We start from the raw sequence: 15,510 nt of genomic DNA, 5'->3' as shown, positions 1-15,510 counted from the left end.
AGGTGGTCTAGAAAACAAATCCAGTAATGTGGCTTGTCTGTGTTGGTCCAGTCTCTGGGGGAAAAATTCTTCCTGAGAAATTTATAACCATGGATTTGCATTCACTCAGATTTGGAGTTTGAATTTACAATACCTGGATAGTCTGGAAACATGTACATTGAGAAGTTAACATTAAAATTCACAGTAAGGGATAATACTCTGGGATCACTAGAAGAAAAATATATAAAACACGCTGGGGAGCTATAACTTCAATCCAGATGACATCAAGTTTTCTCACTAAAGTACTACTGAAGGTGACTCACAATTAAAAATTTAAAAACACAATCCACTATGAGAGATAGCAAACACAACAAATAGCTGAGTTAGACCATAAAGAACTTCAGATAATATAATTATTTACAAATGCTAATATTTGTATAATTAATATTGTATATTTAAAATTATTTAATTAAAATAAGGACTCAAAACATGAGAGAAAAGCAGACCCATCAAAAAAAGAGTAGGAAGATTTGATAACAAACCAAATAGAACTTTTGGAAGTGAAAAAAATCTACCGATAGAAATTAAAATTCCACTGACAGTGTAAAAAACAGAATAGGTACCGTTAATGAAGGAATTAGTAATTGGAAGATATATCTGAGGAAAAAAGTGTAGAAAATGTGAAAGAGGTGTTAAGAGGCAGGAAGGTCCAATATATATCCAAAAATAATTGCAGGAGAGAGTAGGGGGAAAGCAATATTCAAAACAATTATAGCTGTGGACTTTTTATAATTATTGAAAGGCATAAATCATATCTGGGAAATAAAACAACAACCAAGCAGAAACAATGAAAAGAAATTCACACCTAGACACATCATGTTTAAGTTGTAGAGAAATGAGGACAAACGGAAGATCTTGTGGAAGAACATACCTCAATAACGATAGCTTAACAAATGATGGCTGTAATTTGTAGTCCACCCTAAATTTATGATCTCTAGTTTCAGTGGGGGCCTGTGTGATATCTAGTAATCCAATGACTGGTCAGTTTCCTTGCAAACCCTCAGCCCTGCACACTAACCCCCATCGACCCTGCTGTCATCATGTGACTGTGCCTCCTACTTAACAGAGACAGCGTGTGGCTTGTAGGTGGCATCATCTAATGGTTTTCTAGTTCCATAATGTGTCTAAGTCCACATGGGTCCTTATCTCCTTCTCTCTCCCTATCTTCCTGCTTAGATGAAAAATTGTCTCCCTTTCTGCTGTAAATCCTAGCCTTTTTTTTTCTGTGATCTTGTTCCTAGCAATTGATCTGCTTTTTTTCTATATTTTCAGTGTCTCTCTATTACCTATTACCTACTTTCTCTCAACATATAAACATGCCCAAATTTCTCTCATCTTGAAAAACAAACAAACAAAACCATTACTCCCATGTTCTTGAGATAATACTGTCCTTTCAGAGCTGGACTCCCCTCAGAGGAATTTAAGCTCATTGTCACCACTTTCTTACCTCGCACTGCTTTCTTGAGCCACTGTGATGGCTTCTGCCACATAGCACTCTGAAATACTCTCCAAAAGGTCATATATTACCTTGAAATTGCCAAGTCTGATTGTCATTTCTCAGGCCTCATCTTATTTGGCTGTTCCCTCTTTTTTTTTTTTTTTGAAGATTTTATTGGGGAATTGGGGGAGGGGAACAGCGTTGGGGAATTGGGGGAAGAGGAACAGACAAGTTGCTGTCGTTTTGTTCTTCAGCCTAGTTGTGGAGGACATTGCTTCACTGGCCCAAGCTGGCACCTTCATTGAGCTCTTCCCGGGTGAGGCAGATCAGTCGCCGGCTTCTGGACGGCTGCTCACGGCGGCTGCTGGCCGCTCACGCTGACTGCTGGCTACATATGGTAGACCATGGCAACCCACTGCAGCAGGGGACTGCAGCCTATGCCGTCGCTGGCGACCCACGGCAGCCCAGTCCCAGGTCGAGCTGCCGTTCACCATCTTTTGGCTGTTCCCTCTTTGTGGATATTTTCAGCTCCCTTGATGTCCATGATAAACATGCTTGGCTCTTACCAGCTCTTCAGTCACTTTCACTTGCCACTGAAATGTTAGTGATCTTTGAGATGGTTTTCTTGGCCTTGTGCCTTCTTCTCTTCTAAATGTATCAGTGTTGCAGTCTTAGACACAATTTCAATTCCTCTTCCTTCTAATTAGTAAATGTGAGACCTTGAGCATGTTTTTTTCAATCTTCCTGAGCCCAGATTCTTTATAAATTGATGATAATGTCTACCTCAAGTTTTGTTAGTATTAGATGAAATATAGTATGTGTAAAGTGCTCTAAGGCAGTGTCTGACATATAGGAAGGGCTCAATATATATGGCATATTCCTTTTTCTTTTTTCCCCTCTTCCCTCTTCTCCTTTTAAACATAAGAGTAGATGGGTATTAATAAATGTAATAAAGGTTGTTCAACAAAAGTCCAACTAAACATAACATTGATTCTCCCAACCTAAGTTATCATTCTTTGAAAAACCAGACTGGTATGATCATTTATGATCTAGGTGAGAATGCAGTTTCATAGTGCTCAAGTGAGGGTGAGGCATGAGAAGGGAAACTGATTTTCCTATTTACTCTTCAGTGTTTTGCTATTATGAAATTGACTTTTACTGTTTATTATTTCAGAAATTTTGAAGAATCTGAAGATGAGTTAAGAAACGAAGTGGTGGAATCCCTGGAAAAACTCACTACTTCCAGAGAGGAGGAGAAAAGAGAAGAGGCTTCCGGTTCCTCTAAAGACACTGAAACGTTAGAAGAAAGCAGATAAAACGCAGAAATATACAGAGTTAAATGAAGGTTTGGAGAACATTTATACTCCATCTAATGACAAAATTTTTATTGTTGATCAAGACCAACTGTGATTATTGTACTATTTTTTTTTTAAGCAATAAGCTAGTATCTATTAAGTATAGTATCTGTTTGGGTATGTCATAAATATTCATGTATTTATAAGGCTTTTCCAGTAATCACAAGGACTTACTAATTTTACTCACTAAATTTAGACAATATAACTTGAGTGTAGAAAGTAATATTTTTACTTTAACATTTTTATTAAGAAATCTTTCAGGCAATATATGTTGTAGGTGGAGTAAAGTGGTTCCCCCTCCTCAAATGTGAATGTGTTATGTTACATGGCAAAGCAGAATTAAAGTTGCAGTTGGAGTTAAGGTTGCTAATCAGTTGACCTTAAAGTAGGGAAGTTAGCTTCCATTATCCAGGTGGGCCCAATGGAATCACGAGTCTTTAAAAGTGGAAGAGGGAGGCAGAAGAATCAGAGAGATGACAGTGTGAGAAGGAGCTCGCCTGATGCTTCCGACTTTGAAGATGAAGGGAAGAGCCAAAACCCAAGGAATGCTGGTACCCTCTAGAAGCTGGGAAAGGCGAGGGAAAGTATTTCCCTCCAGAGCCCTGCTGACACCTCGGTTTAGCCTAGTGAAATCCATTTTAGACTTCTGACCTACAGAACTCCAAGACAATAAATTTGTGTTGTTTTAACTTTGTGGTAATTTGTTAATAGAAAACTAATACAAATTCATTCATTTAAAATAATGAATCTGCCATTTTATAAAACCGTGATTTTGAAATTTCTTAAGTTATACCGAAATTATTTGATGTTGACCTGGGAGTAAGGCAATTGAATGAGGAACAAGGCGTCATTAATTATATGCCAAATAATCACCTTATTATGTTTTATTGAATTATTTTCTGGTAGTTTCAAATGTATAGGTTATAAACTCTTATGATGGTCTTTTTATATGTAATGCTTAACACAGTGCCAGAAATGTTTCTTAAATGAATAAATGATAATACAATTTCCTTATTAAGACTGTAAGCTCTTTGAGTCAGGAAACTAGGCTTTTTGTGTATTGATTATAACAATCCCACTGTTGAACATGTGCCTGGATCTTAATAGATATTGCTGATTTATCTGCTACTATGAAGGACAGGGTTGTTCTACTTCTAAGTGATAGAATTCTGAATGAAATTATCTGCTCTATAATAAAAATAAAACAAAATTTGCACATTGATATAGTGTTGAACCAAGAAAACCTATTTATTCTTCTTGGGCATGAAAAGCAAGAAGATTTTGTTGTGTTTCAAAATTGTTTTTCTTTTAAAAAAATGTCTTGGCATGTGAAGCTTGAAATATTGGTAGTAGATAATAAATTCACAATTGGGAGACTACATGAGGGGTATAAAGGCACCATACTGTGAAAAGTATCCAAGGTAATGAAAATCATTTCTTTAGATCATATTTAGATACAAATAATGATTTTGTATCTTAAATCTAAATCATGTTTAGATACAGATAGATTGCTATACAAAAAACATGCATGACTGGAAAAAGAATGGAAATGTACTACTGCTGTGGACACTCAAAAGCAACATTAGGAATTAATAATCACAGCATTTCTCCAGATTGTTGCTGACATATTATTTTAACACTTTTCATGGCTATCACTCAGAAAAACAAAAACATATATTATAATACATTAGGAACAGTAAAAGTAAACATATATGCAAATTACACTTTCCAATGAGATGTTTGTGATAAATGAAAATTATTTTGAAGAAACAGCTTAAATGTTTTATGGACTTTCAGAATCCTTTCTTTCTTACTACATCCTCTACTTCTGCTCCATTTCAATTTCTTTATCTTGGGTCCCATGACTTTCTTTAGGTAGGACAGGCTACGTGGACAATGGTGTAAATCCTACCTCAAAGACTAGCTGTAAGATTAAGGAAAAGCACAGGGCTGGAGTCAGAACACCAAGGTTATAATACAGATTGTGTCCTTCAACAGCTTTGTGATACTGAAGGAGTCTAAGTTCTTTAAACTGTTCTTTTCTGTAAAGTTGAGAATAAAACTGGACTATAGAATTTGTAGCATTCCTTCCATCTCCAATTTCCACCAGTCTTTCTTTCTAAATTGAATGATCTCCGATACAAAGCTGTGTTGGTGGGTGTATCAGAACATCCTGGGACTCTGTTTTGCTGCTTTTTGATCTGATGACAGTAGACAGCCTGCAGATAAATCAACAATGTAATTGGGAGTAGATAATGAAGCTGGCTAGATGGATGAATGGATGAGAGGAGATTGAAAAGGAAAAACATACCTCTTTAACAGGCCCCAACACAAAAATGTATCAGATTGGGAAGGAGGTCAATTCATTGAGTTAGAAGGAATTGACTATGTATGCCAAAAGTTGTAGGTCTCCATAGCCATATCTGCATATGCATAAATTCACTTTTCCATGCTAGTGATTCAGGATTAAAGTCCTGTTAAATTATACTGGTTCCTAGCTACTGGCTTAGTAACCAAGAATCTACATAGGGTTGTAATGCACTGATAAAGATTCGATTACAGAAGACGTTTACATATACTGTTACCATAAAAGTAACTTTTATAATTTTCAAAGTACTTCCATATACTTTCCATGTTAGTATGAGAACTCCAAAAGCCAGTGAGGACAGGCATTACTATGTCCAGATTATAGAGGATGAATCTGAAACTCAGAAAGATGAAGGAAAAAGCTTTTAGTGACAAAAGGTCAGATGCTTGTAAATGAAGAAGCTGATGTCAGGCCCAGGTATTCTGCTAGGCCAATGCTTTCTTCAAAACACCACCATGTTGTCTTATAATGTGTGATGCTCCCACAGAGCTTGTGCATGGATCTGTATATTATGTCATCACGATCAGAAAAACAACAGATGTTCTTACTCTGCCACCCTGATGACTTAAAGCTGACTTCCCACCTCTGAATTGTGGAATGTTAAGTCGTAATGAGAGCCCCATACAAACGTACTGACAGCACTAAACAAAAACTATTTTCACAAGTACCTCGTTATGGAAAAGATGACCAGGAGTGCCTTGGCTGCTACATGCCTACTCACACCCAGAGCAGTCACCGTCGGTTCGTCTTTTGACTACATGCTTTTAGAATGTGATTAAGTCTGCTTAAAGTTTCTCTTTTCTTTTAAGAAAATCATATTCAAAAAGGTCATCTACAATATCATTTAAAATGTAAATGTACCAGAATTTTTCAGTGTTCTAAAAATGTCAAAACAATTCTAAAGGACCGATCAATTATCTGTCACCCATTTTTCTTTCAACATTTCCTTTTTTTCCTAAAAGGAAATTCTTTCCTGGTTACTACAGTAAAGTGATTTGACAAATAGGATTTGAAAATTGTTGATAGGAATACACCGAAATTAAGATTGTTCATTTTTTTTCTTTCATATCTATATTTTTCAGAATTTGAGACCAAACACTAATCTAAAATTTTTACATTTAAACTATATAAGTTTATGTTTTCCATTTAGGTAGTTCTGCCTTTGTTCATTGACATAAATACCTTGCTTACACACACACTGCTGAGAGCACTGCTTAGGCTGACTTTATTATTATACAACAGGGAATGAGTTTAGAAAAAATCTTAACATAGGAAGGTATTTGGCCATTTTATATAAAATATCTCTAATTTGTACAGAGATGGCATTATTTAAATAACTTCTCAACAGATAACAGGAATGTCACTTCAAACTCCTGATCAGAGAATCGGCTGACAGATGCCCGAGCGCTGTTTCTGATTTGGAGTCTCTTTTCTGCAGACATGGAAAGAATATGGGCCATAGTCTCAGCATAGCCTTCTTCACTGTCAGCCAGAAATCCAGTTACCTCTCCTTCGTGAGGGACGACGATGTCAAGCTTCGGGCCCCCTGAATTATGTGCAAGGATAACTGTGCCAGCTGCCATACACTCAACAATTCCTGAGGAAGAAACAAAACCATGCAGTCATAAGAACAAGATGTATTCATAAGAACAAGAATGAGCAGAAACCTTTACAAATTTTAAGAGACTCATAGGAAATTTAATTAAGTATCTGTATTCCTATAAATTTGCTCATTTAACTTCCATGGTGCAAAAAAAATAATAATTTTAAGGTTTTTAGTTTTCAAACCTTTATAATAATGCTGCTTTGTTCTTAAAGAGATTGGTAGATGGAAGAACAGTGTATACAAAAGAGATATACTACAAATAATTACACAAAGTAGAAGACTAGAGAATGTTAGCAAGATGGTAATTAATAGATATTGAGAGAAAAAGTAAAAAGATATCAAAAGCTGGGCTGGCCGAGTGGCTCAGTTGGTTAAGAGCTCACTCAAGAGTGCGAGCTCTGAGCAACAGTGGTTCAAGTCCCAGCCCGAGCTGAGCTGCCGCTGAGCTGCCAACTGAGGTGGCAGGATGGCTCAACTAAAAAAAAAAAAAAAAAAAAAAAAAAAAAAAAAAAACAAAATTTTAAGAGTTCAAAGGAAAAGAGTAAGCCACCTTAGTGAGGCATACTATTGCTGATGCTTACGTTACTGCCTGGATTTCTGGCAAATTTGAGACTACTGGGTGCCCAATAGCAGTGAACTAAATGAAAGTTTGGTTAGTTTCTGCTAAATGACATAGATGAGGATGTAAATTACTCTAGTCAGCCTTTCTTAACCATGTTGCTAGGGAGAATTAAGCTCTTCAGAAAATGATTTAGTTGATTGCTCTCTTCTCCAAAGGGTGGTGCAGAACTGATATCCTAGATGCATAGGAGAAGGGAAATCAGTACAACTGTTTCTTCAACACTGGTGAAATCTCTACAGAACAGAATTTTCTGCTAATGTTGTAATTTGAATTCTTATTTAAAAAATATGAATTATAACATAATATTATGTTCAAGACTGGATACCATTCCTTTATACTTTCTCAGAGACCTCAATCTAATCAATTTTATCCCCTCCCTCCAGGATTTTCCACCTCTCCCTTTTTACCCTGTTAAATCAAAGCATGTGTGTGTGCATACACACACACAAACACACACACACACACTCACACACTCTCTCTCTCTCTCTCTCTCTCTCTCTCCTCTTCAGGTCACAAGTCCTCCCCTAACTACTATCTTTTCTTTCATCTCCCTTTCACAGATCAACTTAGGGAAACTGTTGTTTGCATTCACTAACTCCTCTTGCTCACCTATGTGACCTGGTGCAGGTCACCTCCCCACTGTCTTGCTGTTCCTCCTCCATGCTCCAGCCAAACTGAACTCAGTTCTTTGAAAATGTCTGGTAACGCCCGTCACAGCTGTACCCTCTGCTGGATCCTCTCCCTTCTTTTGCTTGGCTAACTTCTAATAACCGGTCAGGTCCCAGTTTACTTGTCACATTGTTTCCTGGGCCACTGTTTCCCGACCCCACGAGTCTGTGTTAGGTGCTTCTCCTAGGTGCTTTCATACCTCCCTGCACTGGCCCCAGCATAGTACTCAGCACCCTGTACAGTTACTGCCTGGTGAACTTGTCTGTGTCACCCAGAGAGCTGGAAGAGCAGGTCTTGCTCCACAGTCATTCCTAGCACCCCTCCAGCGCCTGGCACGGTAAAGGCTCAGGATGCATCTGTGGAAGGAAGCATGGGGAGTCAGGCTCTACGCAGAAGCTATGGATCAACAAGTGGCTGCTGTCCTGTCTGAGCTTAGAGTACTGCGCTACAAAGTATGGACAGAAGAGTGTCAGAGAAACTGTAGCCTTAGCAAGGAGACTTCACTTTTATGTTTTTCTATTTCCCCCTAACACTTAGCAGTATGAAGCACAAAGTAGTTACTTGAGAAATGTATGTTGAGCCAACTTAGACAAAAAGCAGTACTTGATTTTATACCAAAATGTGTGCACAACAGGAGGCCAGAGTAGAGAGACACTCTATGCTGGAATAAATATGGCTAAATTAAAAGGGGTAAGGAGATTTAAGTGAAATGCTTAGGACCGGATTTGGCAGAAAGAAAAGGAGACGCCATTCCAATAACGACTGCAGAATCAATAAAAGAACCCAAAGAATTTTGTGAGAAGCCTACCTGGAGACACTGGTTCTCAGCTTTTGGTGCACAACAGAATCACCGAAGGAGCTTTACTGAAAAGCCTCGACCTGGGCCCCAGAGATCTTAGTCCCTCAGGGGCATTAGGGGTGAGCCCAGGAATCTGCACCAGGAGGTGAATGGAGGTAGGTGGGAAGAGAAAATGTGGTGGTGAAGAGCAGGGCTATCTGGGTTAGACTCTTACTATGTGATTGAATTTGGGCAAGTTCTAAACCTCTGTGTCTGAGTTTATTTATAAAGTAGAAATAATAATACCTAACTACTAGGGTTTTAGAGAGGATTAAATCAGATAATACTTGTAAAGACCTCAACAGAGACCCCCCCCACAGTAAGTGATCAATAAATATTAGCTATTATCACTATAAATTATTATGCCTTACATGGTCTCAAATCAGGAAAGCACACTTGGTAAACTGGGGGAAGAGAATTAGGACTTGATGAGAACTTCCAAAGTATTACCATTTTATCAAAACAACCTAAAATGTATTATGTCATTGTACCTAACAAGTTAAAGGACAAACTCACCAATCCCAAAATGCTCGTTCCACATGGTATGCAGACCAATTGTTGCTTCAGACAAGTAATTCTTTAATTCATCAAATGGAATATTTATTTTAAATTCCACATCTTCTTGAATTCCTAGATCCTCAGAAAGCCTTCTCAGTTCGTTTACCCGATGTTCATCATTTTGGTTACGACAGCCTCCAATGAGGACAAGTTTAAGTGAAGGAAGTGACTCAGTCTCCAACTTATTCAGCAATTTAGCAAAGGCTCTGATCTGCAAAGAATGATTCTTTTCAGGCCTAAACTGGCCAATAGACACCAGTAAGTGTCCTGGGGTTATTTTTTCCTTGTGTAAGGGAATGTCCAGAAAGGTCTGTACGTCACAAGGTGGATAAACAATGTTAGTGCAATGCCCGACCTTCCACAGTGAGAGAATATGGTTTAGAGTCCAAGAAGAATTGACCATCACTACATCACTGCAAGAACCAACAAGTCCATAAACAAAAGCAAATAAATAGTAGTAGATGAGCTTTACTTTGCTGAGAATAGGATTCCTAGTAATGAAGTCTGCATTATTAAATCCAACATTTTGATTCTTCACCACAGAGAGCATGTCAGTGCTGATAGTGGGATAATGAACATAGCTTCCAACTCGGCAACCGCCTAAATACTTAAACAGAGGGAGTGTGAAAGCGTAGCCCATTGAATCGATGTAAACATTGGGAACACACTGCATCAGAGCTTCCCAGCCCAGAAAAATGGATCCTAGACTTTGGCCCAGCAGTGTGAAGTGAGGATAGAGGGAATCTTCCACAAGGTAGCGCTTCTTTAAGAAAACAAACTTCACTGGGTGAGTTAATGTGATGTTAAATCTTCTGGAAGCACCTTGTAGTATTTCTTGACTGCTGACATTAACATCACCAGTATAAACAACATAAACTGCTTCAGGAAACCTAAAACAGAATACAAGCGTTAAGAATTTCATTAGTTTAGGTTCAAATCAAGCAAGAAGTTGTAGATATTTTTTTCTCACAATCATAAGTTTGCTTTTAGACTAAAAAACGTTTTCCACTGTTTTTCATTCATTGTATTTGGACTACTGACTCCACTCTTTCCTGCCCTACAACTCAAATGTTAGTCCTTCAAATGAGACTTCTAGTTCTTTGCTATCTCCTCCATTAAGAGTTTTGCACAGAGCAGACAACAAAAGCTGATTTATAAATGAGACGTTTTCATTTTCAAGAAATAGTCACAAATTTTATTTTGATAACTTTCTCAGTATAAAAATGGTAATGAAATATTAGTAAAACACTGATAAACAAGATTCACTAAAGACTGAATGAAAAGTGTCCTGTAGCTTATGCTGAGTCAGGAAAGTTTTGCAGGAATTAACTGAGGGGAATAAGTTCGTTTCAGAAAAAAGGTAACATTATATGGAAAAGCAAGGAATCTAGAGAAAGCATGATGCTCTTAGCTCAGTACTCTGGAGCAAAGTGTACTTGAAGATGCAGAAAGGGATGAGAACATGTGGAAAGAGCAAGATGAAAAAGCATCTCCTATGTCATGCTAGAGTTGGATTTTTTTTTTCTTATAGGTGAGTTAGGAGTAACCAGCTGCTGAGGAGTATGTGTACAAATATCATGAAACTACCACTGCTCTCAGAAATTAGGTAATCTTGTCAGAAACAAAGGTAATATACAGAGTTATGAGAAGGAAGGAACAATATGGATTAAAGTAGAGAGGGCTTCAAAAAGGTGGGAATTAAGCTGGGATTTAAGAAAATACTTTGGATTTAGGCACTTAGGGCAGATGGAAGAAGAAATACATGGATGGTGAATGAAAGCCAGGATGGGCCAAGAATATAGAAATGTAGAGCTAAGGGAATTACCTGAAGGCTTCAGAACTGAATGGAGGGCGTGTGCCAGGAAGTAGAATAATCATGGAAGGATAAGTTTTTCTTATATGATAAAACAATAATGGAACCTGTATTTTACTACAGAGCCTGACTTTTTCCTTTCTAAAAGGGAATCATAAATATTTTTGAAATAGGGGTGGAAGAAAAAAAGCCTAAAACACGAAATGAAGTATAACATCATATTCTTTTTCTAACATGGTAACTTATGACTAACCAACTGATAATGATATCAAAATGAGAATCAAATAGATGCGTCATAAACATAATTTTGGGTATGCCACCACTGACTAAAGTGCTCCACAGTACTCGGTATATTTATGTTTATTATTCAATTTCTTCTCCACACACTCTCCCAAGGTGACTACTTATTACCACTAAATCATGCTATAAAAGGGCAGATACTTTCCCTTTCCATTTCTTTATCATAGAAATTAAAACTTAATAGGGTCTTGTAAGGCAGGTTGGCATGTGAAATGAGTATTTCCTTATTAAAGAATAGTTTAAAAAGGAATTCCTGGTTATGAATAAATTACTAGAAAAAGATGAATTCTGAGTAATGATTTTTTAAAAAAGTGATAACAATATAGCCAATTAGCTAAGAAAGCTGCATACCTACTTTTTCTGCAGGGCCCTTAATGCACACCATAAAACTCTTTCTCCTCCTCCGCCAGCATTGCAGTACGGATGAAAAAATGCAATCACCATTTGATTTTTCCCATTTTTTCCAGTTGATGCTGAGTTTTTCTTTCTCTGTAGCAGCACTCTGATTCCCCAAAGGACAATGATCAAACACAAACATAAAGTTCCACAAACAATTAACCCAGGGAAGAATAATGAATAAAAAAACCTGAAACAAGAGGGGAAGGGTGAAAATAGATATAAATGCCCATTGAACAAAAATAAGATTACAAAGTAAACTTTACTTTCACATATCTACTTTATATATTAGTAGCAGAGAGAAAAATTTAATAGCTTTGAGAGTCTGCTAACAAAATATTCAACTATTAAAATTCTAATGCTACAAAATATCCAATGATTAAAGTGTAAGTCCCCTTTACTTCCAGTCTCCATAGCACATTGGCAATGTAATGTATTTTTTCTTTTTAATCAGCAGTAAAAATAAACATTGAGCCAGCCACCTTTCTCCTAATTCAGTATATGTGTTAAGGGATTAAAATAAATTTAATTATTAATCTCAACTAGACATGTATTAGCAATGGCACCTAATCCTCAAAATGGCAATATGTAACCCAAAGAAATGTCTTCTTGAATGATCAATATTCTATGAGTTAAAAGTTTGATGAGAGGGCCAGCCGTGTGGCTCGTTGGTTAAGAGTTGGCTTGGGAGCGCAAGCTCTGAGCAGCGGGGCCGCTGGTTCGGATCCCACATGGGCCAGAGACACTGTGCCCTCTACAGCTAAGATGGTGAACAACAGCTTGACCTGGAGCTGGGCTGCCGTGAGTCGCCAGCGAGGGCGTAGGCTGCAGCAGGGGCTGCTGTAAGCTACCTGAGTAACCGGCACACAGCGTGAGCCGCCGTGAGCCACTGCAAGTGGCTGCCTCACCTGGGAAGAGCGCAATGATCACAATACCAACATGGGCCAGTGAATCGAAGTCCTCCATAACTAGACTAAGGAACCAAAGGACAACAATTTGTCTGTTCCCCTTCCCCGATTCACCAATGCTGTTCCCTCCCCCAATTCCGAAAAAAAAATCTTTAAAAAAAGTTTGTTGAGATAGTAATTATTTTTATTCTCACTTCACCTCAAGTAGCACAATTTCTGGGGTAAGAGGAATGGAATTTGGATGTCTCCATTTCTGTTTGAGTTCTGCATTTGATGTGTACGACTCTAAAATCACTGCTTTCCCCTTTCTGCCTCTGAATGAGTTGCCAAAAATCCACTAATGTTCTACTTCATGCACATTAGAAAACTCACTCTCACATTCATTGCTAAAAGGTTCTCTATTATTGCCAGGTCAACTGAAGCTCTGCAAAGGCAAGAACCCAGGCTTGTTCACCACCATATCTCAATGTCCACCATAACCTGGCAAAGAGAAGGCATCCAATAAATATATACTGACTGAATGCAAAATTATATTACCTCCTCAGATGTCTCTTAAATTATGTTAAAATAAATTCTCAAATTATGTATTTCTCTTAGTTAGGGTTGGCCAATATATGAGGTCAGACAATTAAGTTTGCGAACGTGTTGCAAAGATGTTGCTAACCTTTTTGATATCAGAGGGATTATTCATTATGAATTTGTACCAACTGGACAAACAATTAACCAAGTTTACTATTTGAAAGTGCTGAAAAGGCTGCGTGAAAAAGTTAGATGACCTGGATTTTTCGCCAACATTTCATGGCTCTTGCATCACGACAATGCACCAACTCACACGGCACTGTCGTGAGGGAGTTTTTAGCCAGTAAACACATAAATGTATTGGAATACCCTCCCTACTCACCTGATCTGGCCCCCAATGACTTCTTTACCTAAAGATAAAGGCAATATTGAAAGGAATACATTTTGATGACATTCAGGATATCAAGGGTAATAGACCACAGCTTTGATGGCCATTCCAGAAAAAGTTTCAAAATTGCTTTGAAGGGTGGACTAGGTAGGTGCTGGTGTTGGTGCATAGCTTCCCAAGGGGAGTACTTCGAAGATGACTGTAGTGATATTCAGCAATGAGGTATGTAGCACTTTTTCTAGGAGGAGTTTGTGAACTTAATTGTCCAATCTCATAGTTGGTATCTAACTTAGTACTTATAATACTGTGCCTAATATGAAGAAAATCCAGACTCATTCAGATATATACTAGGAAAATGGAGGAGTATATTTTAATAGCCCTTTCAGATAGTTATGGATTTTTTTTATGATACTATACCAAATTAGACAAATGACAATTTCTTAATGGTCAATTGCAACATGGTATAGGAAACCCCTATCAAAGACCTTTTCATACTTAGTTACGTTGTAATCTATTGGTCTATATTGCAGTGGAATGAATCACTTACCTATAAATGATTTTGTAACATCATGACTTGATTATTTGGAAAATATGGGTTCATGACTTATGCAGGCTTTTCAAATGTTGACACATTTCATTGTGCAATATCCAAAAACCACATTTATTAATATCACTACCCATCTCATCAGGGAAATCTTTTAAGTATTGGAAAGTGGTCAAGCTCAGAACAGTCAATACAAGTTTCCTAAAATTCAAATTTTCATTTGAAAGCTCAAACTTTATTATTCTGTCATTTTTCTTTGAACTTTATTAATTTTCAAGAAAATGTCTACCGAATACCTAAATCAGAAGAACCATAGTTTATCTGTCAGTTGTGCTTTAAGTAGAAATGACGTCCCATAAAAATAAAAAAAAAAAAAGTGTCAGCCTGCAACTTAGCAATGATATAAGAGCTTTTCCCTGAGATAACCATGATACTTTACTATGGAGAAGTGCTTTATGCATTCCCCCCATCTCGTTCATAGAATATTAAAAAGATACATTCTCAGGGTTGAGATTTAACAAAATAAATAATTTTTACTGTTTCATTAAGGACATTCTTAAGTAAAACTGGCTTTAGCAAGTGCATGGTGGTGAAAAACAGTGACTCCAAGTACACTTTGATGTCACTGTCTTGGTTCATACCAAGTGGCAGTTGTATCCACTGTTACTGTTCCACTATCGGTGCAAATGTCAATACAATGAAAAAAGTAAATGTTATCTTAACATTATTATAAAAAAAATTTTTGACCTTGAAAGACTTACTTGAACGAGACCAGCTCGCTCACCGAGCACTCCTGACTCATCAGCCAGGAGCTCACCAAAAGGGTACCTGAGAGGATTGGGTGGGAGATGAGAAATAAAGAGAATAGAGACAAAAGCTGGGGACAGAAGGCCTCAGCCTCCTGGTAACAGACTAAGACCTTGTTTATTGGATATACAAGGTTTTTAAGGGGAAGCGACTTTTTCATTGTAGGAAGCAATTCCCTAAAGCTAAAACTCATGGGCTGAGGAGAAACAATTTCTCCTCAGCAACAAGCTATGGTATACTCAATATAAACCAATGATATAGCTAGGCAAGGTTAAACTGAGGCAAATAGAAACTGTCTACAAGTCCACAGTAGCAAGTCCCAAGCATGTGAAGCAGGTCCAT

At 37.5% G+C, this 15,510-nt stretch overlaps 2 protein-coding genes across 3 annotated transcripts in view; one reads left to right on the top strand and one right to left on the bottom strand.

Moving 5' to 3' along the window:
* The window catches only part of NEK5 (NIMA related kinase 5), an 87,703-nt gene extending 84,206 nt beyond the window's left edge, over positions 1–3,497 (top strand). The window contains exons 23-24 of the mRNA XM_019668894.1: positions 2,652–2,822; positions 3,245–3,497. Of these exons, the coding sequence (XP_019524439.1) occupies positions 2,652–2,793 (142 nt within the window). The 3' untranslated portion in view covers positions 2,794–2,822; positions 3,245–3,497. The remainder of the gene's footprint in view (positions 1–2,651; positions 2,823–3,244) is intronic.
* A 204-nt stretch (positions 3,498–3,701) lies between these two features.
* Positions 3,702–15,510, bottom strand: part of ALG11 (ALG11 alpha-1,2-mannosyltransferase) — a 13,753-nt gene continuing 1,944 nt past the window's right edge. Inside the window, exons 2-5 of one of the 2 annotated variants that reach the window (XR_002126911.1) lie at positions 11,962–12,192; positions 9,452–10,383; positions 8,297–8,453; positions 6,709–6,797 (exon numbers count right to left, since the gene is read on the bottom strand). Coding sequence is in view for 1 of the 2 variants with exons in the window: in XM_019668895.1 (XP_019524440.1) it covers positions 6,526–6,797; positions 9,452–10,383; positions 11,962–12,192 (1,435 nt within the window). In the remaining variant the exon portion in view is untranslated. Of the gene's footprint in view, positions 6,798–8,296; positions 8,454–9,451; positions 10,384–11,961; positions 12,193–15,510 lie in introns of both variants that reach the window. The other variant, XM_019668895.1, reaches the window with a different exon arrangement.

Source organism: Hipposideros armiger, unplaced genomic scaffold (assembly GCF_001890085.2).
Source record: "Hipposideros armiger isolate ML-2016 unplaced genomic scaffold, ASM189008v1 scaffold_541, whole genome shotgun sequence".
Classification (NCBI taxonomy): Eukaryota; Metazoa; Chordata; class Mammalia; order Chiroptera; family Hipposideridae; genus Hipposideros; species Hipposideros armiger.
The sequence above is the reverse complement of the archived record's forward strand: the minus strand, read 5'-3'. Positions and strand labels throughout refer to the sequence as shown.